The sequence below is a fragment of the Hemitrygon akajei genome, chromosome 11 (assembly GCF_048418815.1).
Source record: "Hemitrygon akajei chromosome 11, sHemAka1.3, whole genome shotgun sequence".
Taxonomy (NCBI): Eukaryota; Metazoa; Chordata; class Chondrichthyes; order Myliobatiformes; family Dasyatidae; genus Hemitrygon; species Hemitrygon akajei.
Window position 1 is genome coordinate 86335751 of NC_133134.1, and position 26413 is coordinate 86362163.

At 46.8% G+C, this 26413-nt stretch overlaps 1 protein-coding gene across 10 annotated transcripts in view; it reads right to left on the bottom strand.

Moving 5' to 3' along the window:
- Positions 1-26413, bottom strand: part of gatad2b (GATA zinc finger domain containing 2B) — a 137749-nt gene that overhangs the window by 5109 nt on the left and 106227 nt on the right. For 7 of the 10 annotated variants that reach the window (XM_073061307.1, XM_073061305.1, XM_073061306.1 and 4 more), the window contains 7 exons: positions 25698-25829; positions 22695-22826; positions 21071-21238; positions 14620-14935; positions 11361-11563; positions 4926-5045; positions 1130-1313 (listed from right to left, as the gene is read on the bottom strand). In XM_073061307.1, the coding sequence (XP_072917408.1) occupies positions 1130-1313; positions 4926-5045; positions 11361-11563; positions 14620-14935; positions 21071-21238; positions 22695-22826; positions 25698-25829 (1255 nt within the window). The remainder of the gene's footprint in view (positions 1-1129; positions 1314-4925; positions 5046-11360; positions 11564-14619; positions 14936-21070; positions 21239-22694; positions 22827-25697; positions 25830-26413) is intronic. The other 3 variants (XM_073061303.1, XM_073061304.1, XM_073061301.1) reach the window with 3 other exon arrangements.

The following is a 26413-nucleotide window of genomic DNA, read 5'->3' on the forward strand; positions in this document are numbered from 1 at the left end:
AACATACATTACAGTACAGGCCCATGATATTGTGCTGACCTCTTAGTCTATTCTAACCCTTCCCTTCTACATAACCTTTCATTTTTCTTTCACCTATCCAAGAGATTTTGAAGCAGCCCTAATGTACCTGCCTCTTCAACCACTCTTGGCAGGGGTTTCACTCTCTTGTGTATAAAGCTTACCTTTGACACTCCCTTATACTTTCCACCAAACACCTTAAAATGATGCCCCCTTGTATTAGCTATTCCCACTCTGCGGGAAAAAAGGTCTCCTATTATCTACTCCTGTCTCAGCACACAGTGTCAATGGTTTATTCCCCTCCACTGATACTACCTCACCTACTGAGTTCCTCCACCACTTTGTGTGTGCTAAGAGGCTGGTTGGAAGTTCCATACACAATAACCAGCTCTGATGAACTATTGAAAGGATTCTACACCATGCAGGTGGGTGGATTATTTGTGGCGAGTGCTGTGAAAACCCAGCTACACCTACCCCCCCGCCTGGTGAGGTTAGTTCTCGGAACACGCATGCACCGTTGTGCCAAGCTCCACTTACTGGCTGCTGGTCACACACCAGCGTCCCATCCCCTTCCTACCAGGAATACCAGTCACCAGTGAACTGCAGGAGCATTCCATATTACCTGCGTACCCCACCTTCCCCGCACCAGGGCCAAGGGAAGCACCTCCCTCCCTTCCCTTCACCCTCTACCATGACAGACCAAGACGCAGGGCTCAGGAACCAGAAAGCTTGCTGCAACTAAACCTTTACTACTGGTTGCATGAAAACTCAGAAGCGGTGAAACCTGTACAGATGGACGTCTTTATCAGTAAGCAGAGGCACTGATCGAGATAAAGTGCACAGAGACAGCTGTGACTGAGGATTATACCCAAACATGGTATGTTTACTGGTTTAAAGCAGGCAGTAGTACATCAGAAGTCCTGGGCACACCCACCCACCCCCCAACCTTTCAAACGAAAATTGGATGGAATGTGTCAGGACCGCATTGAGACTTTGGGTCCAAGGAGTCCGTCCATCTACAGGTCTCACCGCCCAAGAGTGAGCTGAAGTCACGAGAAAGAAGCCGGAAGGAGATTTGTGCCTTTGGTTTGAACGGCAGTGTTGTGTCTACCTGAGTTTGTGAAGTACGGCCTTCGTCCTCGGCTCTGGGCTCCGCTCCGCACTGCATGCTTACCTGGCATGCCTAAGAGACCACTGGCCACGTGGAGCTGGGGGCCCTGGGCAAAGTTGGAGAGCACGCTACGGGCGGAGGAGTGGAGCCCTCGCTGGAGAGACGACTGCGACTGAGGCGGCTGCTGTAAGAGGAGAGATGTGCTGTTAGTCAATGGTGGGAAGAGAAGCACAAGGGGAGCTGAGAAAGCCTAGAGCTTCAGTGCCAGGTGAGGACAGATACCAGCTCCCCTCCACTGACTAATGTGAGAGTGTATGATGGGATGATTGAGGGAGGTTCACCTTGTGTCTGACCCCAGGTGTGTGTGATGGGACACTGTAGACGGAGTTTCACTCTGTGGCTGACCCCGGGAGTGTGTGATGGGACGGTGTGGAGGGAGTTTCACTCTGTGTCTGACCCTGTGAGAGTGTGATGGGACGGTGTGGAGGGAGTTTCACTCTGTGTCTGACCCCGGGAGTGTGTGATGGGACGGTGTGGAGGGAGTTTCACTCTGTGTCTGACCCCGGGTGTGTGTGATGGGACACTGTAGACGGAGTTTCACTCTGTGGCTGACCCCGGGAGTGTGTGATGGGACAGTGTGGAGGGAGTTTCACTCTGTGTCTGACCCCGGGAGTGTGTGATGGGACGGTGTGGAGGGAGTTTCACTCTGTGTCTGACCCCGGGTGTGTGTGATGGGACACTGTAGACGGAGTTTCACTCTGTGGCTGACCCCGGGAGTGTGTGATGGGACAGTGTGGAGGGAGTTTCACTCTGTGTCTGACCCCGGGAGTGTGTGATGGGACGGTGTGGAGGGAGTTTCACTCTGTGTCTGACCCCGGGAGTGTGTGATGGGACGGTGTGGAGGGAGTTTCACTCTGTGTCTGACCCCGGGTGTGTGTGATGGGACACTGTAGACGGAGTTTCACTCTGTGGCTGACCCCGGGAGTGTGTGATGGGACACTGTAGACGGAGTTTCACTCTGTGGCTGACCCTGGGAGTGTAATGGAATGGTGTTGAGGAGGCCTCAGGATTTTATGAAATGGCAGAGCAGGCTCAAAGGACCCGATGGTGGACTTCTGCTCTTACTCCTTATACTCTTTGAACTGCTTTTAAAGCACCTCTGCTTTCCTGAATGCAACTGTAGCATTGCACTACAGTCTGGTGGTTTTACTGCTTCACAGGACGGGACTGCAGTGTCAACCTCTGCAGCGAGCAGCTACATCTCCTTAAAGCAGCAGCAGTTCTGCTTCACGTTACAGTTTGAGGTGGTCTTCTAAGAGAGACAACCCATGGCTAGGGTGATAGAAAACTTACAGCACAATACAGGCCCTTTGGCCCACAATGATGTGCTGAACATGTACCGTACTTACTTTAGAAATTACCTAGGGTTACCCATAGCCCTCCATTTTTCTAAGCTCCATTTACCTATCCAGGAGTCTATTAAAAGACCCTATCATATCTGCCTCCACCACCATTGCTGGCAGCTCATTCCACACACTCATCACTCTCTGCGTAAAAAACTTACCCCTGACGTCTGCTCTGTACCTACTTCTACGCACCTTAAAATTATGCCCTCTCGTGCTAGTCATTTCAGCCCTGGGAAAAAGTCTCTGACTATCCACACGATCAATGCCTCTCAGTATTTTATACACCCCTATCAGGTCACCTCTTATCCTCCGTCACTCCAAGGAGAAAAAGACAAGTTCACTCAACCTGTTCTCATAAGGCATGCTCCCCAATCCAGGCAACATCCTTGTAAATCTCCTCTGCACACTTTCTAAGTTTTCCATGTCTTTCCTGTAGTGAGGCAACCAGAACTAAGCACAGTACTCCAACTGGGGTCTGATCAAGCTGTAACATTACCTCTTGGCTCTTAAAACTCAATCCCATGGTTGATGAAGGCCAATGCCCCATATGCCTTCTTAACCCTCTGATCCTCCACACTGCCAAGAGTCTTACCATTAATACTATATTCTGCCATCATATTTGATCTACCAAAATGAATCACCTCACACTTATCAGGGTTGAACTCCATCTGCCACTTCTCAGCCCACTTTTACATCCTATTGATGTCCCAATGTAACCTCTGACAGCCCTCCACACTATCCACAACACCTCCAACCTTTGTGTCATCAGCAAATTTACTAACCCATCCCTCCACTTCCTCATCCAGGTTGTTTATAAAAATCACGAAGAGAAGGGGTCCCAAAACAGATCCCTGAGGCACACCACTGGTTACCGACCTCCATGCAGAATATGACCCATCTATGATCACTCCTTGCCTTCTGTGGGCAAACCAATTCTGGATCCATAAAGCAAGGTCCCCTTGGATCCCATGCCTCCCTACTTTCTCAATAAGCCTTGCATGGATACCTTATCACCTTAGCTTATGCTTTGTTGAAATCCATATACACTACATCTACTGCTCTATTCTTATCAATGTGTTTAATCAAAAATCTCAAAAAAATTCATTCAGGTGATCTCCTGGATTTTGTACACCCACTAACAAGGGCCGGCCTTGGAGGGACACAGATAGAGGTTGTATAAATTTTTGGAGAGGTGACACTTGGAGTACTCTTAATATTCTCACTTCACACGCATCCACCCAGCAGCCCCCTCACCTGGCTTTACCTGCTAGCTTGTACTCTCTGCTCCTCCCCCCCCCACCCCCAACCTTCCTATTCTGGCTTTCTTCCCACTTCCTTTCCAGTTCTGATGGGCCTCTGGGTGAAATGTTGACTGCTTTTTCCTCTCCATAGATGCTGCTTGACCTGCTGAGTTTTTCCAGCATTTTATGTGTCTTGCTTGGAATACTCTGAGCAATTCCGGTCACCCAACTGTCAGTGAGCTGGAGAGGGGGTAGGAGAGATTTGCAATGCTTGAACTACAGGCCTTGAATTAGAAGTACAATCTAGATAGACTGGAGCTGTTTTCCTTGGAATGTAGGAGGCCGAGGAGTGATCTAATCGAAGTTTATAAAACAATGAGAGGTGCAGACAGGAAAGATAATCACAGTCTTTTTGAGGGCAGAGAAGTCTCAAATAAGAGGACAGAGGTTTAAGTTAAGAGGAGAATTAAAGGGAATATGAGGAGCAAGTTTATGATGGAGAGGGTGATGGGTATGTGGTATGAGCTGCTAAAGGAATTGAAATTGGTTTATCATCGTATTGGTTCCCAACATCAACTGTGTTCCTCTCCATAGATATTGCCTGACCTGCTGAATTCCTCCAGCGTTTTATATGTTCTGCTTTGAAATTGCTTTATTATTGCCACATATAATGAGATACAGATCAATGCACTGAGGTAGTACAAGGGAAAGCAATTACAGAATGCAGAATAAACAGTGACAACTACAGAGAAGGTGCAGTGCCAGTGAACAATAAGGTGCCAGATTATATTGAGGTAGACTATGAGGAGGTGGTAGAGCTGGGTACAATTACGTTTAAGATAACTGGACAGAGAAAAGCAGGCAAATAGGACTAGCATAATTGGCATGGATGAGTTGGGCTGAAGGGTTTATTTCCGTGCTGTATATATCTACAGCTCTATCTCCCCATACAGGTAATGGGCTCTGCAGCGTGATGCCCAAGCTTTATAGAGAAAGCTGGAAAGAGCTCAAGGCACCTTGGGACTCAAACTCGAAAAACTGAGGGTGGAACCCGTGAGTGCCCCATTGCCCCCAGCATCTCTGCCCAACCTGCTCAGCCACAGGGCAGGAGCCATCGAGGACTTGGGCTGGGACTGAACGTGGCTTTACCTGCCGGAGAGGGTGGTGCCTGATGACTGGCTCGGGCTTGTTCATTACTGCACCAGCTGACACAGAGGTGGGGGAAGCTGACACCACCGCTGCCTGCTGCTGTATCCGCTGTTCGATCTCCTGTAGGGTGAAAGAGAAAGCAGTCAACTGTTAGTTATCCGCATCCTCAGCCTGGGAGGCAAAACCACACAGCTAAATGGAGAGAGCATATGGACAAGGGAAGTACAGAAGGATCTTGGTGCTCCTGTGCCAAAACTTAGGAGGCTGGTGCAACAAATGTTCAGCCAGGTCAAGGGCTCATTGGCCTTTATTACAAGAGATTCGAAGTTTAGAAATGGCAACATATTGTTCCAACTGTACAGAGTGCAAGTGAGGCCATGATCAGAGACAAGTCTATGGTAATGCACAAGAGGGTTTATACTACTCCACTGATGAGGTTGTGCAGGTTGGTTCACAAACCTGATAGGTGTAGGGAAGTTGCCTTTCCTGAAATCAATGGTGTGGGACAAAATGCTGGAAAAACTCAACAGGTCAGGCAGTATTAGGGGGAGTATAGTAGGATAGCAGTTAGTGTAACACCATTACAGCGCCAGTGACCCGGGTTCAATTCTGCTGCTGAAGGTAAACATATAGAACGTAGAATAGTACAGCACAGTACAGGCCCTTTGGCCCACAATGTTGTGCCTACCCTTAAACCCTGCCTCCCATATAACACCCCACCTTAAATTCCTGCATATACCTGTCTAGAAGTCTCTTAAATTTCACTAGTGTATCTGCCTCCACCACTGACTCAGGCAGTGCACTCCACGCACCAACCACTCTCTGAGTGAAAAACTCCAATATCCCCCTTGAACTTCCCACCCCTTACCTTAAAGCCATGTCCTCTTGTATTGAGCAGAGGTGCCCTGGGAAAGAGGTGCTGGCTGTCCACTCTGTCTATTCCTCTTAATATCTTGTATACCTCTATCATGTCTCCTCTCATTCTCCTTCTCTCCAGAGAGTAAAACCCTAGCTCCCTTAATCTCTGATCATAATGCATAACCAGGCAGCATCCTGGTAAATCTCATCTGTACCCTTTACAATGCTTCCACATACTTCCTATAATGAGGCGACCAGAACTGGACACAGTACTCCAAGTGTGGCCTAACCAGAGTTTTATAGAGCTGCATCATTACCCTGCGACTCCTATCGCTATCCCTCGACTTATGAAAGCTAACACCCCATAAGCTTTCCTAACTACCCTATCTACCTGTGAGGCAACTTTCAGGGATCTGTGGACATGTACCCCCAGATCCCTCAGCTCCTCCACACTACCAAGTATCCTGCCATTTACTTTGTACCCTGCCTTGGAGTTTGTCCTTCCAAAGTGTACCACCTCACACTTCTTCAGGTTGAACTCCATCTGCCACTTCTCAGTCCACTTCTGCATCTTATCAATGCCTCTCTGCAATCTTCGACAATCCTCAACACTATCCATAACACCACCAACCTTTGTGTTGTCTGCAAACTTGCCAACCCACCCCTCTATCCCCACACCCAGGTCGTTAATAAAAATCACGAAAAGTACAGGTCCCAGAACCGATCCTTGTGGGATACCACTAGTCACAACCCTCCAATCCGAATGTACTCCCTCCATCACGACCCTCTGCTCCTCTGCTTTCTGCAGTCAAGCCAATTCTGAATCCACCTGGCCAAACTTCCCTGGATCCCATGCCTTCTGACTTTCTGAATAAGCCTACCATGTGGAGCCTTGTCAAATGCCTTACTAAAATCCATGTAGATCACACTACCCTCATCTATATGCCTGGTCACCTCCTCAAAGAACTCTATCAGGCTTGTTAGACACGATCTGCCCTTCACAAAGCCATGATGACTGCCCCTGATCATACCATGATTCTGTAAATGCCCATAGATCCAATCTCTAAGAATCTGTTCCAACAGCTTTCTCACCACAGACATAAAGCTCACTGGTCTATAATTACCTGGACAATCTCTACTACCTTTTTTGAACAAGAGTTTGTACATTCTCTCTGTGACTGTGTGGGTTTCCTCCCACATTCCAAAGATTTACAGGCTTAGTCAGTTAATTGGTTAAATAGCCATAATTAGGCACCAAGGACTTGTTGGGCTGGCAGGGCTTGTTACTGTGTTGTATCTCTAAATAAAAATAAAATTAAATTAAAAAATATATCTATATATATGTAGGGAAATGGGACAGTTAACATTTCAGGCCAAGACCCTTCATCAGCAATGGAAATAAAGAATGAGATAGGAAGAGGAGGGAGTGAAGCATAAGTGGGGATGTGAGATGGATCCAGGTGCAAGGGAGATAATACGCAGGTAAAGGATTTGGGTGCTAATGATGCAAGAAGCTGCGAGGTGAAAGGTGGAAGTGGTAAAGGGCTGAAGAAAATGGAATATGATTGGAGAGGATAAAGGGAAGTGTGGTGCTCAAGATTTCCAGCATCTGCAATCTTTCTTGTGTCTCCCAGAGCACTGTGCACAGTTTTGGTCCCCTTATTAAAGAAACAATACTGCAACATTGGAGGCAATCCACAGAAAATTCTTGAGATGACAAGGTTGTCCTAACATGAGAGACTAAAGAAATTTGGTGCATATTCTTTGAACTTTAGAAGAATGAGGGATGATGTTATTGAAACACTGTCAGATCCTAAGGGGGTTTGACAGTGTGGATGTTGAATTATTTCCACAACATTAGTCAGGATTAATTTATAACCTAGGTGTGAAAGAACCTCCTCTCACAGGAAATACTGAATCTCTGGAATTTTCTGCCATTAAGGAGGGTCTCTGATCAGTGAGAGAATCAGAGAATATTGTCACTAATATAAGTTGTGAAATTTGTTGTTTAACGGCAGCAGTAACACAGTACTATATGCTACAATAAAACTGAACGTAATAAATATTGCAAAAGAGGATTAGCGAGGTGGTGTTCATGGGTTCATCAACTGTTCATAAATCTGACAGCAGAGGGAAAGAAGTGGTTTCTAAAATGTTGAGTGTGGGTCTTCAGGCTTCACTACCTCCTCCCTAATGGGAGTAATGAGAAGAGGGCATGTCTCGCAAGGCAAGGGTCCTTAGATATGGATGCAGCCCTACTGAGGCACTGCCTTGGAAGATGTCCTCAGAATTGATGAGTCATTGAGGCAGCTCACCTGCTTTTCTGAGGCACCTGTATGATTGATGCCCTTTTGAAGTGATTATAGCAGTGTGAGAAAGTAGACACAGTCCTCACAGATCTGCATATTAAGATTATGGGGACCCTGCACAGAAAGGGAGATGAAGCCTAGGCCAGATCAGCCATGGTCACATTGAATGAGGGGGGAGAGGGAAGGCTTGAATGGTTGAGCGGCATACTCCTGTTTTTTCACATGATCAGTGGTCACTTCATTAGATACATCTCTTTAATGCAAGTATCCAATCGGCAAATCAATGCAGAAAAGCATGCAGACTAGGTCAAGACGTTCATTCGTTGCTCAGAATGGGGAAGAAATGTGATCGAAGTGACCGACAGTCCGGTGGTGCCAGACAGGGTGGTTTCAGTATCTCAGAAACTCTTCTCCTCAGATTTTCACACACAACACTTCCTAGAGTTTACACAGAATAGTGTGAAAAACAAAAACAAGCATCCAGTGAGTGGCAGCTGTGTGGGGGAGAATTCTTGTTAATGAGAGAAGTCAGAATAGAATGGCCAGACTGGTTCAAGTTGACAGAAAGGTTTCAGTAACTCAAATAACCACACATTACAACAGTGGTGTGCAGAAGAACATCTCTCTGAATGTACTACACATCAAACCTTGAAGTGGATGGGCTACAGCAGAAGACCACGAACATTTGCTCAATGGCCACTTTATTAGATACAGGAGGTACCAAGTAAAGTGGCCACTGATTGTACAGTGCAGAGTATGACATAACCAGGGTACTTAAGACATGAGGTGTGTTCCCAAGCCAATGGCAGGATGAACATCACAACATCAGAGTAGTTGATATTTTAGTGTTGAATTTCTAATTAAGTGAGGTTTTCAAAACAACAGACAGGTAAATAAGACGTGACATTGTTCAGTTAATGCATATGTGTTTGGTGGTTGTAGAACAGCAACCTCTTGCAGCTCCTTAAGGAGTAAAATATCCCAAACAGTTCCACTGACATTTCCTGATGTAGTCTGACAGAGCCAGTCAGTGCTCAGGGCAAAACAATGATGTAGGAATTTAGAGGCAAAGGGATCTAGAGAGGATTCCACAGGTGGGGACACAGGATGCTGAGCTCCCCAGAAGAGGATCCCCGGCTTTGGCCCCACTCAGGAATGAGAGCAGTTCCTCTCCCTAGGCTCTGAGTGAGTCACAACAACAGGGCTTAGATTACAAGGCCAGATGTGGCCAGTGCCTTATCCTCTTCCTGTGATCAGGATGAAACCTGATATAACACCCAAAGAGCCTGAGTGTGGGGGGTGGGTGTTCATCTCTGGCAGTGCAGCAGGACCACTGCAGTACACTGGAGTGTCAGTCTAGCCTTTGGTGCTCTAGGCTTAGCATTAGGCTAGAGCTCTCCATCCCTAATAGGCCAGTTAGGCTTTGATTCCCACAGTTTCACCTTCCCTGGTCTCAGCTTTTTAAACTGATGAGACCGAATTTAAATTCTCAGACATTTGGTAGGATCTGATCTCGGGTTCACTGAATTTATAGCCAGGGTAAGTGAGGAGGTCTTGGTGCCTCTGAGCCAGGCTGGTTGTATAGCAATGACTCCTGCTGGTGGGTGTGGGAACACTGGGCTGAAGAAGAGTAAGTTGGAATGTGAAGGTTCTTTAGCCCATGGGCCACAGACTGAGAGAGCAGGAAGGGAGAGTGGGGGGAGAGTGAGAGTGAGTGAATGTGTGAGAGTAAGAGAGAGGGGAGAGGAGGAGAGGGGAGAGGAGGAGAGGGGGAGGAGGAGAGGGGGAGGAGGAGAGGGGGAGGAGGAGAGGGGGAGGAGGGGAGGGGGAGGAGGGGGGAGGGGGAGGGGGAGGAGGAGGGGGGAGGGGAGGGGGGAAGGGGGAGGAGGAGGGGGGGAGGGGGAGGGGGAGAGAGGGGGAGGGGAGAGAGGGGGAGGGGAGAGAGGGGGAGGGGAGAGAGGGGGAGGGGAGAGAGGGGGAGGGGAGAGAGGGGAGGGGAGAGGGAGAGGGGAGTGAAAGTGGGGAGTGGGAGGTGGGTAGTGACAGAGGGGAGTGAAAGAGTATAAACGTTGACAAGTAATGTTGCAGCTGTACAAAATTTTGGTTAGGCTGCACTTGGGAGTATTGTAAACACAAGAGATTCTGCAGATGCTGGAAGTCTTAAGCAATATCCGCAAACTGCTGGAGGAACTCAACAGGTCAGGCAGCATCTACAGACGGGACCCTTCAAAAGGAAAAGGGAAGAAGCTGGAATAAGGTGGGGAAGGGAGAGGAGTATAGTGTCAGTTCTGGTTGCCACATTACAGGAAAGATGTAAAAGCTTTGGAAAGGGTGCAAAAAAGATTCAACTGCTGTTATTTGGATTGGACAAACTTGGGCTGCTTTCTCTGGACTATTGGAAACTGATGGAAGACATGGTAGAAGTTTATAAAATTACGAGAGGCACAAATTGGATAGACCATAAGTCTCAGCATTTAGGAACAGCTTTTTCTCCTCTGCCATCAGATCTGTGAATGGACAATGAACACATGAACATTGCTATTTTACCTCTCCTCTTACACTACTGGAATGCTGCCTCTGAACAACAAATTTCACGACATACAGTACTGTGCCAAAGTCTTAGCACATAGATACAGCTAGGGTGCCCAAGTCTTTTGCACAGTACTGTAGTAATTTTATGTATTGCACTGTACTGCTGCTGCAAACAACAAAACAAATTTCATGACATATGTGAGTGATGATAAACCTGATTCTAATATGGGTCTCCATTGTGGACTGGGGGCCGGGAGAGGGGAATCATGGTTGGGAAAAGGGGAAGAGAGAGGGGAGGAAGCAGGGAACACCAGAGAGATATTCTGTAATGATTAATAAACCAATTGTTTGTAATCAATCGACCTTGCCTGGTGTCTCAGGGCTGGGAGAGTCTGCACCAGCACCACTTTTGCATAGTGGTATTAAACCTGATTCTTTTTCCCACAGGGGAAATATCAAATATTAAGAGAGCATGCATTTAAAGTGAGGGGGTAAGTTTAAAGGAAATTTTCAAAGCAAGTTTTGTTTTATTACACAGTGAGTGGTGGGTGCCTGGAACATTCTGCTGGGGTAGTGATGGAAGCAGATATATAATAATGTTTAACAAGCTGTCATAGACAGGGACAAGGACATGCAGGGAGCGGATCACAAGTAGGTAGATGAGATTAGGTTAAACTGGCACCATGGTAGGCACAAGTGTGCCTGTTCCTGTGCTGTTTGAGAGGGTATGAGGCACCTGCTCTTGCTGCAACGCTTTGACAAAGGCAGTCTTCAGCCGGTTGGTATGCTCTGCCTTCAGCGCCTTCTTCTGGTTGGACGTCACACATTGCTCGCACAGGATGCTGCCATTCTTCTCCTGCTTCCAGTGAGGGGTGAAGTCCGTCCGGCACTGAGAGCACACAAACGGGTCGATGTGGGGCAACTGGAGGCGCCCCTTTCCTGGAGTAGAATAACAAGGAAAGAAAATCAGCTGCCAGGAATTCCTGAGGCAACATGCTGTCCCCTCCTGGCCTGGAGGTGGCTGCAATGGAGTGCAAGACAATGCCAGTCCCCTCACATGTCTCGCAGCTCCAGCTGCCCCTCAACTGCAGTGACTGGGTAGAAAAACAAACTACCTCAGGAACATACTGCCACAGGGTCACTGACGGAGACTGCGAGACAGAAACCTTTTGACGGGGGAGGCTGAATGAAAGAGTGGAAAATAAATTCCAAAGATATCTAGATGAGTGGGTTAATTGGTCACATGGGTGTAATTGGGCTTGTTGGGCTGGAAGAGCCTGTTACCATGCTCTATCACAAAATAAAAATAAATAATAATAAAAACTAAATGGGGTTCAGAAACAGAGTTGTGGAAGTTAGATAGCAGAAAACAGGCATTAGTGTGTATGGCATGGTTGATTTTATTAATAAGGAAAGCTATAAATGCAACACAGTAGCACAGCAGGCAGAGCTGCTGCCTCTCAGATTCAGAGACCCAAGTTCGATCCTGGCCTCAAGAACAGTCTGTGTGTGGTGCTTGCATGATCTTCTCGGGACTGTGTGTATTTCCCCGGGTACTCTGGTTTCCTCCTGCACCCCATGGTAAGTTAGCTGGCCACAGTGAACTGCCCCGGTGGAAGATGAGTTATTTGGAAAGGGTGCTGAAATGATTCACTGGAGCGTTACCTGGTATGGAGCGTTCCAGTTATGAGGAGAGGCAGGACAAAGTTTTGTCTGCATCTCCTGTAATGAAGAAGGTTGAAAGTGATCTGACTGTTAAAAGCAACGTAGAGAACAAAGTAAGAAATTTTCCCCATGGCAGAGGTGTCCAATATTCAAGGACATGGGATTATGGAATGGAGTATGTGATGTTGAGGGAATCTGAGGAAGAACATGCACCCCTCCCTGCCCACCACGTGGGTTGGAATCTGGAATGCAATGCTTGAGGTAATAATAGAGGAAGAGACTCCCACAACATTGAATTCATGTGGTTTAAGGGTATGGACCAAGGGCAGGTAAATTTGATTAGTATGGATTGCTACTTGATGGTCAGTATCAGTGTAGTGGGCCGAATGGCCTGTTGTGGTTGTCTGATGGCTGTCGACGGGAATGGAGGGAGAATTGGGCACCAAGTGTGATATGTTACAGCTTGAAGCGTTGGAGTTCAATTCTGACATCATCTATAAGGACGTTCTCCCTGTGAGCATGCAGGTGCTCTGGTTTCCTCCCACAGTCCAAAGATGCACTGGTTAGTTGCTTACTTGGACATTGTAAACTGTCCTATTATTAGGTTAGGTCTAAATTGGTGGGCTGCTGGATGGTGCAGCACGTTAGCCTGGAAGGGTCTGCTCTGCACTGTATAAATAAAATGGGATCATTGTAAATGGGAGCTAACGTGGATAGTGGGCCGAGGAGCCCATTTCTGCACTGTATGGGACTTGAGAGTCCTCATGCAGGATTCCCGAATGGTTAACTTGCAAATTCAATGTAGGCATTCATTTCAAAAGGATTAGAATGTTATAATACCGAGGCTTATAAGGCACTGATCGACCGCACTTGGAGTATTGAGAGTGGTTTTGGGCCGGTATCTAAGAAAGGATGTGCTGGCATTGGAGAGGGATTCAGGAATGTTTGATGGCTCTGGGCTGTACTGGTTGGCTGGAGGGGTAGTTTTATTGAAAGGCCTGGAGTGGATGCAGAGAGGAAGCTTCCTATAGTGGGGGATTCTGGGGTCAGAGGGCACAGCCTCAGAACACTAGGAGGTCTCTTTAGAACACAGATGAGGAACAATTTCTTTAGCCAGAGGGTAGTGAAACTATGGAGGCCAAGTCATTGAATATATTTAAAGCAGAAGTTACAAAGGTTCTTGATTAATCAGGGCATCAAAGGTTATGGGGAGAGGGCAGGAGAATTAGGGTTGAAATAAATCAGCCATGATGGAATGGCAGAGCAGACTCAATGGGCCAAATGGTCTAATTCTGCTCCAATGTCTTATGATCTGCAAAGTACTTCTCTCAGTTCCTGGTTGGGCCCCAGCTACAGGAATGTCATCGATTCTGGGAACTTCACGCTGAGGATGTGAAAGCTCGGATAGAGTGCAAGAGGTGGGTGAGCAGAACCATTTATCAGATGAAAGCTTTTCTCTCCTCCAGAGACTGGACATCCTATTGAACTTCTCAGTGGAGAAGGTTAAGGGGAGATTAGAGAATGATAGAGAGTAGGTGAGAAGAATCAGAAACCAGAGTTTTGCAAAAAGGTAAGATAACTTGTTTCATTCTAGAACAGTGAAGATGGCAGAGGCACTCGATCCAGGAGTAGGTTCAACAGCAGCTTTCTGAAGGGATGTGGTTTCAATATGTAGGATGAGAGCAAGGGGACGCCAGTGAAGGTAATTAGTGCTAAAGTGTTTCCTCTGGAGCGGTGTCATTTGCCTAATGATCACACCTGAGAACGACAGGCTAAAGATCTCAACTGAAACATAACCCCTGGCCAGACAGAGAAAACCCCCCCCCATAACCATGAAAGGACCAAATTACGAGAGATACAGAAAGGGTAGGCAGCTATAATCTTTCCCCAGGGACGAAATGTAAAATGAGTGGGAATGTTTAAATGTGATGTGTGGGGTAATTTTATTTGTTACACAGAGTAGTGATTACCTGGAATGCATTGCCAGGCACCCAGCAACTGGTGGCACAAAATATCAGAGGTATTTAAGGTTTTCAGATGGACATGCTGGGAAAGAGGAACATAGATCCCACGCAGGGAGAGGGATTAGTTGAATTTGGCATCATGCTCAGCACAGATGTGATAGGCTAAAGGCTCTATGCTTGTGCTGTACTGTTCTATGAGGTCTTGTGTGATGTGGTTTGGAAGGATGGCTCCTGGTCAGTCTGGAACATAACCTCTGGCCAAATTGAAAGAAACCCCCCGCGGCCTGGATCAGTCCGAATGGTCAGCAGGAGCGGTTGGACAGAACAGCCTACTGTTACAGGAGAGGCAGTAGAGTAAGCCCTCACCTTGACTTTCGATGACGCTCTGCACCACCTCCTCCAACCCCAGCATGTAGATGAACTCGTTGTTGGCCGCACTGGGCAAGAAGTTGAGCAGTGGTGGTGAGGGCTTGGGCGGAGGGATCTCCAGCAGTGTCTTCTCCAGCTGCTTGCGCAGGGCCAGTTTGGCAGCTGCCTGGCTGCTGGTGGGGTCACTCAAACTGCCAGCGCTGGACATGGCAGGGCTGACTGCAGTCGTCAGACTGGACTGCACGTGCGAGGAGACATTCATATACATGGTGGATGGAGTGGTCCGGGGCGATGGGATGGAGGAGCCGGCCTGCTGGAGAGAGAAGTGCATTAGCAGCAGCTTTTGGAATCCCAGCAACCTATAATGCTGTAGCTATGGGCCATTCAGGCCCACAATCCTGCTCTCCCACTTTGCAGACTGGACACGCCCTGCTTCCACAACCTCTTAGGCAAAAGATCCCTGGGATTCACAGCCCTCTGCAGGTGAGGATTCCTCTTTATCGGAAGAGCTTTTGATCTCCTAGTCTAACTTATTATAGCCCTTGCTCTCTGTCTCCAGCCCTGCACACTCTGTAGCCACTATACTATAACCTGCATTGTGTTTTCTTTATACTACCTAAATGTGAAACGGCATACATCTTACTGAAGAACATTATCTCGCATTTCTCCCCATTAAACTCTATTTGTGTCTTCAGCCCCTTATCTACACCCTGTACACTCATGACCGCGTGACTAGATTCCCTTCTAATTCCGTCTACGAGTTTGTAGATGATACGACTTAGTGAGCTGTATTTGAGATAATGATGAGTTGGGAGTACAGAAAGGAGAGAGAGAGCTTAGTGATGCATTGTCATGGCAACAACATCTCCCTCAATGTCAACAAAAGAGCTGGTGATTGCCTTCAATAAAGTGTTGAGAGGGACAAGGGTTATTGGGTGGGTGTATGTACTCTTGTCTACATCAATGAGGTTAAGGTTAAGAGGGTTGAAAGCTCCAAGTTCCAAGGAGTGAACATTACCAGTAACTTGTCCTGGTCCAACCATGTTGATGTCATGGCCAAGAAAGCTCACTAATTGAATTGAATTGACTTTATTTCTTACATCCTTCACATACAAGAGGAGTAAAAATTATTATGTTACGTCTCCATCTAAATGTGCAATCATAGTAATTTATAATAAATAGAACAGCCAATGTAAATCAGCGTGAGTTAATCAGTCTGATGGCCTGCTGGAAGAAGCTGTCCCGGAACCTGTTGGTCCTGGCTTTTATGCTGCTGTACCATTTCCTGGATGTTAGCAGCTGGTTGTGGTTGGGGTGATTCAGGTCCCCAATGATCCTATGGGCCCTTTTTACACACCTGTCTTTGTAAATGTCCTGAATCATGGGAAGTTCACATCTACAGATGTGCTGGGCTGCCCACACCACTCTCTGCAGAGTCCTGCGGTTGAGGGAAGTACAGTTCCCATACCAGGCAGTGATGCAGCCAGTCAGGATGCTCTCAATTGTGCCCCTGTAGAAAGTTCCTAGGACTTGGGTGCCCATACCAAACTTCCTCAGCCGTCTGAGGTGAAAGAGGCACTGTTGTGCTTTTTTCAGCACACAGCTGGTGTGTACAGACAGGCGTGAATTCCTCGGTGACGTGGATGCTGAGGTACTTAAAGCTATTTACCCTCTCAACCCCAGATCCATTGATGTCAATAGGAGTTAGCCTGTCTCCATTCCTCCTGCTCCTTTGTTTTTGCGACATTGAGGGAGAGGTTGTTTTCTTGACACAACTGTGTCAGAGAGATGACTTCTTCCCTGTAGGCCACCTCGTTATTGTTTGAGATAAGGCCAATCAATGTAATGTCACGGTAAATTTCATTAGCAGATTAGAGCTCTGAGTGGCTCTAATGGATTTTGTTCCCTCCTCCAGGTCATTAATGTAAAAAGGTAAACAACTGAGGGACAGGAACCGAACGTTGGGTTCTCGACTTGGTCTATCCCTCCACCTGAACTGGATTCATTTGCTCCAAAACCAACACCCGGTTTTCAATCTCTGCTAACTCATTTTCTCCAGTACTTCGGGCTCTTCATTTGTGTACTTTGTCAAATGTCTGTTGGAATCTAAATACACTATATCTGCAGGTTTCTCTCTAAGGACCCTCACTGACTCCTTATTTTCATCAAGGGAGACAAACTGGCTGTTTTCCAATCTTCTGGTACCTCCAGGAAAGCCAAATGATTTGAAAGTAGGTCCACTATCTCTGCAGCCACTGCTTTAAAACTTTTGAACACATGTTATTGGATCCAGGCAACATGTCCACCTTTAACCCTGTAAATCTCTCTCATACTTTATCCTCTGCAATTGTGTTTTTTGTTTTACAAGCTTCTCCACATTATTTGAAATTACCGCTTGTTACTTTGGAGGACATTGGCAGTGAACTTGAAGGTCGATGCACACTGTTTTCTGTTATTAATTCCCTCTCTAGAAGTCCCACACCAACCTTAGCTGCCTTCCTCCTATTTACGTATCTACAGAACTCTTGCTGGTTGTTTTGATAATAAAAACAAGTTTTCTCTCAAAGTGAGTCTTCTCCAATCTAATGAGCTGTTTAAACCTTTTGGTGCTAGATGCCAAAAGGAAACTTCGCTGCAATAGTTCTGGGTACTGTGTATAACCACAAATCCATAGGACATGGAACAGAGTTAGGCCATTTGGCCCATCAAGTCTGCTCCATCATTCAATCATGGCTGATCTTTTTTTCCCCTCCTCAGCCCCACACCCCGGTCTTCTCTTTGTAACCAGTGATGTCGCGGCCTATCAAAAACCTATCAATCTTCGTCTTATATGCACCCAATGACCTGGCCTCCACAGTTGCCAGTGGTTAAAAAAAATCTGCAAATTCACCAACCTCTGGCTGAAGAAATTTCTCTGCATCTGTTTTAAATGGACGTCCCTCTATCCTGAGGCTGTGCCCTCTTGTCCTAGACACACCCACAAATGAAGACACCCTTTCCACATCTACTCTGTCTAGCCTTTCAACATTCAAAAGGCTTCAATGAGATCCCCTCCCCATCCTTCTAAATTCCAGCAAGTACAGACCCAGAGCCATCAAGTGTTCCTCATATTGAAATCCTTTCATTCCTGGAATCATCCTTGTGAACCTCCTCTGAACACTCTCCACTGCCAGCCCAAAACTGTTCACAGTACTCAAAGTGAGGCCTCACCAGTGCCTTACAAAGCCTCAGCATCACATCCCTGCTTTTGTACTCTGGACCTCTTGAAATGAATGCAAACACTGCATTTGTCTCCCAAGTCCCTTTGCATCTCAGACATTTGGACATTTAATTCTACTATCAAAGTGCATAACCATGCATTTTCCAACATCGTATTTGATTTGCCACTTTCTAGCCCATTCTCCCAATTTGTCTGTCCTTTTCCAGCCTTCCTGCTTCCTCAACACTACCTGCCCTTATAATCTTCATATCATCTGCAAAATTGGCAATAAAACCATCTATTCCATCATCTAAATCATTGATATACAGCACAAAAAACACTACTAGTCATTGGAAGCCAACTAGAAAAGGATCCTTTTATTCCCACTTGCTGCCCCCTACCAATCAGCCAATGCTCTAACCATGCTGGTAACTTTCCTGTGATAACATGGGCTCTTAACTTGAATATACAACATCCACTACATCCCCTTTATCTATCCTACTTGTAATCTCAAAGAATTCTAACAGGTTCGCCAGGCAAGATTTTTCCTTAAGGAAACAATGCTGACTTTGTCCTGAGTCACCAAGTACTCCATAACCTCACCCTTAAAAATTGACTCTAACACTGAGGTCAGACTAACTGGTCTATAATTTCCTTTCTGCTGCCTTTCTCCTTTCTTACAGAGAGGAGTGACATTAGCAATTTTCCAGTCCTCTGGAACAATGCCAGAGTCCAATGATTCTTCAAAGATCATTACCAATGCCTTCACAATCTCTGCCGCTATCTCTTTCACATACAGATTCCCAATATGATCTTCAAGGAGTTGCAGCTGGATGCACTTCATGCAGATGTCGTTTCCTGGGATGCTCTGGGTCTCCCAGGATTCCAACATCTGTCATGAAGAACACACAATGATCAATTAAACTATACTAAGTACCACTGACACCCCTGAAGTCTTGGGTACTAGCCTACAAAGTACCCAGGACATCTTCAAGGAGTGGTGTCTCAGAAAGGCAGCATCCATTGTTAAGGACCGCTAGCACCCAGGGAATGCATTTTTCACATTGTTACCATCAGGAAGGAGGTACAGAAGCCTGAAGGCACACACTCAGCGATTCAGGAACAGCTTCTTCCCCTGTGCCATCTGATTCCTAAATGGACATTGAACCTATTAACACTTACCTCACTTTTTTAATATATACTATTTCTGTTTTTGCACCATTTTAAAGTTACTCAATATACACATACTGTTATTTATTTATTTATTTATATTTTTCTTCTATGTTATGTATTGCATTGAACTGCTGCTGCCAAGTTAACAAATTTCACGACACATGCTGGTGGTGATAAATCTGACTCTGATTGGACTGCTGGGATGACACCGATGCCCGCAAAGCTCTCCTTTTAAATGAGTGGTGCTGACTTGCGACAAAGCTCCTCGCTGTTTGGTGCTCATGCTGCTGATTGGGCCACTGGAATGACACAAAGCGCCTACTAAGCTCTCCTTTTAAACAAGCACCAGCGACCTGCGAAAAAGCTCCCTGCTATGCGCTATTACACCCTGATTTCCATTCTCAAAGAGGAACGGACATCTACACAGTGTAGTATAGACTCATTCAGCTGACTTTGAGGGGGGACTGGCTAATTCCAGCTGACACTCACTGAAGCAGATTCAATTGACAAGGTGTGTGCTCTGACACCCTTTCCACAAGCTGGGAAGCCCAGAAACACCACTCACGCTAAAGGGGCAGCTACTCAGAATGGAGATCAGGAAAAGTTTCTTCACTTGGAGAACGATGGAGTTTGGAATCAATCATAAGCATCAGAGTCACATAGCAAAGAAACAGGCTTTTTGGACCAGTATGTTTATTTTGACCATCAAGTATCCATCTATACTAGTCCCATTTCCCAGCACTTGGTCTATAGCCTCTATGCCTTGGCAATTCAAAGACTAAAACCTTCCTGAGTGTTGTGAGAGTCCTGCTTCTACCACTCCCTCAGGCAGCACATTTCAGATCCCAATTCCCTATGGGAGATAAAGTCCTTCCGCAGATCCCTTCTTACACCTCCCCACCCTGAACCTTTTGTAATAAACACCTCTGCCAGGGGAGAAAAACTACTTCTTTATTACCTACCCTAACTGTGCTCTTCATAACTTTGTATCCCTCAATCTGGTCCCTCTCAACCCTTCTCATAACTGAACATTGCATCCCAGGCAATGTCCTGGTGAATCTTCTCTGCACCTCTTCAGTGAAGTTACCTCCTTCCATTCCTACATATCAGGGGCAATTTGCTGTGGCTAGGTACCTACCACGGGATGCTGTAGGGAATGGAGTATCTGGGGAAATCCAGGGGAGAACGTGCAAGCCCCTCACACAGACAGCCCCTAGGTCAGGATTGAAGCCAGGTCACTAGAGATGTGGGGCAACAGCTGCACTGATGTGTCACAGTTATAGTTTCCTATATTTACAAAACCAACTGTGCTGTACAGATTATTCACCTGATTTCTTTAAAGATTTCAGCTGGTAAATCTCCACATCCCTGTTTTTGATGTACACCCTCTTAACTTCATTTAATCTCTCCATCTACCTTGTTATGATCTTGCACCTTGTTCTCCGCCAGCCTAAACTGCACTTTCTCTGTAGCCGTTACACTTTATTCTGCATTCTATTATTGTTTTACCTTGTTCTACCTCATTGCACTGTGTGATTATCTGATCTGTATGAACAGCTTTTCACTGTGTCTTGGTACACGTGACAACAATTATAACCCAAATCAAAACCTAAACCTGTAGCCTCAAGATCTAAATGCTTCCACCCCATATATTTGGATGGAAGTATTAAATAATAATAAAAGACTTCAAGGACTTAATTAATACGTATTTCAAATGTAGCATTAAAGCTTGGATAGGTACATCTATGAGTGGGGTACAGAGGAATATAGTCTAGTTGCAAGTAGACTTAGCAGAAGATTGGGTTGGTACAGACTAGATGGGATGAAGGGCCTGTATCTGCGCTGTAGTGCTCTATGACTATGAGCAAGCCCAAAGGGTGAGCATCTCTTTGGTGTTCTCATACACTCGAGACTTTAGGCATCAAAGCTACAGACCAAATGCTGGTACATGGGATTAGCATAGATGGTACACAAGGGTCAGCATTGATGCAATGGGCCAAAGGGCCTGTTTCTGAGCTGTACGACCCTATCCAGTGAACACATCAACCAGAAGACATCAGAATACACAAATCTGACCTTTTGGTAGGTGCCTGTCGGATTCTGGCTTGACACAGGGCTGTGGATGAGACCTGGCTTGGCGATCCTCATGCTCTGCATCTGGGCTGGGCTGGGTGCGATCACACGTTGGGACATGAGCAACTGTGGCAGCGTGCTGTTGGGAACCGACCTGATGACTGGATGACCCTGTGGACCAGACAGAGAGACAAGAGCCATTGGAAGGAGATGACAAGGGGCAAACACCTACCCAAGAGGAAGAGGAAGATCAGTTCTTCACCACCCCCACCCCCGCGGGGATGATCCTCCTAAGGTGCCCTCCTACTGAAGCCCAGCACATGCAAAACCTGCCACTCGGGAGAGAGGGAAGGGGTAAAGGAGTCCAGGCAAGGGAACAGACTGGGACTCAGTGTATCAGAGGTGGGATGGGGCAAGGTGAACCAGAGAGGGCGTGGGGTCTAGTCTCACATAGATGGCAAAGGGGGCGAGGACAGCCACGAGCTTAAACTAGTGGGACTTTGGGGGGGTAGGGCAATCCTAAGCTTGCTGGTGAAGGGATGGGGGGTGGGTACTGTGGTGAGCAGGTGGTGAATGGAGGTGCAGGATGGTCTTGAGACAATGGGGAACGGGTCGAGGAAGTGGTCTTACACTGGTTAGGAGCCTGCCCTAAGCTGACAGGAGATTGGTGGGGGGGGGGCGCATGCTCTTGTGGGTGGGAGATGGGGGCAGTTACCAGTAATTAGGGAATGATGGGGGTGAATGGGTGGTCTCACATCTGTGCTTTCAAGCCAGTGAGGGATGGGATGGTGGTCTCAGATCTACTGGGGGTTGCGGACAGGAGTGGGGGTCTCCAGCTGGTAGAGGGTGGGATGGTGAACAAGCTGGTGAAAAATGGGGGCAGATTAGTGGTCTCAATCTGGCAGGTGTGGGCACATGCTGCTGGTCTCAGGTGGTTGGGGAATGATAGGCAGGGATGGGAATTTCATGCTGGTGAAGGTTGGGAATGGGTTGATCCAGTAGGGGAGGGTGGTGGCTGGCTAGTGGTGGGGAATGGTGAAACGGATACAGGATTCTTGAGCTGATGGGAGTCTGGGTCTTGATCTGGTGGGGAACAGGCTGGTAGACTTAAGATGGTGGAGGCTGGGGATCAGTTGTGATCTTGATTCAGTAGTGGAGGAGTTAATTGTATCAAGCAGGTAGGGTATGGTGAATTGGGGATGGGGGTCAGTAGGTGGGGATTGAGGATGGGCTGGGGTATCAATATAGTGGAGGTCTTAAAAACAGGTGAGAATGGGAGTGGGTTTGGGGTCTTGAATGAGTGGGGAATGGCGGATGGGGTTGGGCGTCTCAAGTCAGTGGGGACCAGGGGCCCGTCCGGTGAGAGTAAAGTCAGTGTCAGTTCTGCTGTATTGCCTCCTGTTGCTTTGACAATGCAGTCCAGAATGGCGAGGGGGAATGGGATAGACAGTGTGGTGTCCTGACAGGCAGTGATGTGTACCTGCATGGGAATGACAGAAGGAAGGCAGGACCACAGAAGGAGCATGGGAGATCACAGCACCACCTCTCCATAGGACCTCACTGTTACGCAGGGCAGGCACTAGCTCACCACAACCTTTCAGAGCTCAGTGGGCAGCTGGTCACCTACCTGAGCTCCTCGCAGATTCTGAGGATCCAATACCTGAGAGATAGGCCGGGACGGTGGCTTGGACATCAGCTGCTGACCACCTGGAGCCAGTGATGACTGGCCGGCAGATGGGGCGTTTTGTACAACGGGCACCTTGAAAGGAAAAGAAGCAGAGAGATGGTGGACTGGTTAATATCAACATGGGTTGAGGCCAGCCGAGCAGATGCACTTAATCTTCCTGTTCATGCTTTGTATTTTTTCAGCCTGTCCAGCTCACTCCCCTTCACAACCCAGGCTCCCTCCTCACCAGAATACTGCTCTCCACAGTGAGCCTTCCAGACTATTCCCTATCAGTTACAATCATTCTTACACCAGATCCAGAAAGGGTCTGCAAACCCACTCGCCACCTCCCCAGACCCCATCCCAGTTCCCAGGCTTAACTCTCTCACTGAAATGGGACACTCTGCTGTAAGGACAGAAATTAGGTCCCTCCATCCCTCTATTTCGAGCAGCTTAAATTTACTTCAGATTTCGAGCATCTGCACAATTTTTGTTTTAGTTCTGGTGACAGGTTAAAGGATCTTGGACTGCACTGTGAACTTCTACCTTTCTATGAACGTGGTTCAGAGTTGGGGAGATTTGTCGGTGACAACAGAGTATCTAAACCTGGAAGGACATGGGCACAGGGACTGGTCAACACCATCACCTCTACATGGCTGACCAAATCACACAGCATCATGGTTTGGAAACATAACGCTCCTGTGTTGTAACTCTCAAACTCCCTGCACAGCGCTGATGAAGAAGGGTCTTGGTCTGAAACATCAGTTCTTTATTTCCGTTCTTTAGTGTTTTGTATGTGTCACACTAACATTAATGCCTTTTCCCCACTGCTCACTGCCACACACTTCTCAAGGGGCATCTGGCACTAGACAGGACCTCCCATGAACTGAAACACTTCAGCCTGGCTTGGAGAGAAAAATCACCTTTATCGCACAGGGTTGTGTGGATTTATGGATAAGGGAGTTAATTCAAGACAAGCTGATACTTTTAGAAAGGAGAAAGATTGATGCGTAACAAATGGAAGACCAACAGACATTGAAAAGTTCACAGCAAAAATCCAATTCCTTCCAAAGAAAGTCCACAATAAGAAATAGGAGCAGAACTGAGTAGCAACAAGAGTCATTCCCTCTCATTACTACCATTGGGAAGGAGGCCACACTCAACACTTTAACAACGGTTTCTTTCCCTCCACCATCAGAGTTCTGAATAATCCATGAACACTATTCCTCATTTGCACTACTATTTTGAAACTTATGTTAATTTCACACTGTGCTGCTGCTGAAAAGAGATTCTGCAGATGCATAAATGTTGCACAAAACAAACAAAATGCTGGAGGAACTCAGTAGGTCAGGCAGTGCTTATGGAAGGAAATAAATAGTCAATGTTTTGGACCAAGACCCTTCATCAGAACGGGAAAGGGAGGAGGCAGAAGCCAGAATGAGAAAGTGGGGGAAGAAGAAGGCAGTTGAAGGTAATGGTGGGTCTGGGAAAGGGAGATGACGAAAGAAGCTGGGAGGGGATAGATGGAAGAGAAAGGAATCTAATAGAAGACAGTGGACCATGGAAGAAAGGGCAGGAGGAGGGGAACCAGAAGAAGGTGATGGGCAAGTGAGAAGAGAAGGGGTGAGAGGGTAACCAGAATGGGGAATGGAAAAAGGGAGAACAAGGGAGGGGAAGTGTTTACTGAAAATTGAAGAAATCAGTACTCCTACCATCAGACCAGAGGCTACCCATATGGGATATGAGGTGTTGCTCCTTGATTTGAGTTTGGCCTTATCATGACAGTGTAGGGAAAGCCATGGCCAAAAATGTCAGATTTGGAATGGGGAATCAAATTTTTCATGACAAAAGGTGGATACAATAGGGTCTTTTAAGAGACTCTTAGATAGGTACATAGAGCTTAGAATAATAGAGGGCTATGCAGTTGGGAAACTCTAGGCAGTTTTTAGTGTAGGTTACATGGTCAGCACAACATTGTGGGCTGAAGGGCCCGTAATGTGCTGTAGATTTCTACGTCAGCGATAATAAACCTATTCAGATTTTTGAAAGGTGAGGGCAGAATCTACACTTCTTTGGAAGAACCCGTGACTTTGGACATCTAGTTCCTAAAGCTCTCTACTTCTGATGAATGGCTTGCTCATTTCAGATAGGACTCTGATCTTTGTGGCTCTGTGACTGACTGCTCTCTGCAGACAGTGACTCCAGAGTCAGGGCGTTGCCACAACCAGGTCATTGCTTCTCCGACAGCCATGGGAATATATATTGCGGGCTGATGTGCTGACTCTGTTTCCAGCTCTGAACCAGACAGCATAGAACAGAACAGCTCACGACCCAGAGAATCAATTATCCAGTAGTTTAGCGTATTTATAGAAGTCACCTGGTCTATCAAATACTGAAAGAACTAGACAGAATGGATGAAGAAAAGATGTTTCCATTATTGGGGGGAGTCTAGCACCAAAGGGCACAGCCTCAGAATACAAGGACATCTGTTTAGAACAGAGATAGAGGAATTTCTTTAGCCAGAGGGTGGTGAATCTGTGGATTTTGCTGCTAAAGGCAGCTGTGGAACCCAAGTCATTGAGTATACTTAAAGCAACAGGTGACAGGCTCTTGATAAGTAAAGGAATTAAAAGTTATGGGAGAGGGCAAGAGAATGGGGTTGAGAGGGATAATAAATCAGCCATGATGGAATGGTGGAACTGACTCAATAGGGCTAGTGGCCCAATTATGCTCCTGTGTCTTATGGTCTTATATGATCCCTGAATTAGTTCTGATCACCCGTGGTGTTGGTTGTTTGCTGGAGTAGAAGGATTCAGAAGGTGGCAATGTAGAACTACTTCCCACTACTTGTCCTGTCTCACTTTCCTATATACCCCTGCACCTGCTTCCCGAGAGATTAAACAGGGAACTGAGCTCCAATGTCACACAGGCGTGTTAGTGCTGGAACCGGCTACCCTAACTCACCTTCTGGACCACGTTCTCCTTCTGCACCTGGCTCTGGCGGAGTTTCTTCAGCAGCACCAGCCGGGCCTCCTCTAGCCGCAGCTCATCCCGAAGCTGCTTGATAATCATCTGCCGCTCCTCGGGGCCCTTGCCCTGCAAGTAGAGAAAAGGATGAGGTCTCTGAGGGTTGATGGAGGGGGTAGATATGTCCACACATTCCCGAGTTCTAGAGACAACCAATCACCACAGCTCATTTAGTAGAACCTCTGTCACTTGGAAGGATCTGGGTGGCAAGTGCCCTGGAGCACCAGCACCTCAGAGCTCCCTGTTCTTCAGGCGCCAAACTAACCTGGAGATTAGTGACCTTTAGTCAAGACTCAAGCATTCCTGACACCACACTGTGGCAGCTCACCACCATCTTCAAAGCGTAATTAGAGATGGACAAGAAGTATCTGATCTGCCAGCCACTTCCACATCGCCAGAAAAAATAATCAGAAAATATCCCAGAAATGAGCCTTATGTGCAACCATGTAGATGCCACAGCCAAGAAAGCTCAACAACCCCTCTACTTCATCAGAAGGCCAAATAAATTTTGTATGCCTTCTTTAACAATCATCAAATTTTATCAATGTACCACAGAAAACTACCTATCTGGATATTTCGCAGCTTCGTATGGCAACTGATTTGCATGTGACTGCTAAAAAACACATCATGGAATTCAGTCTCCCCTTCATGGA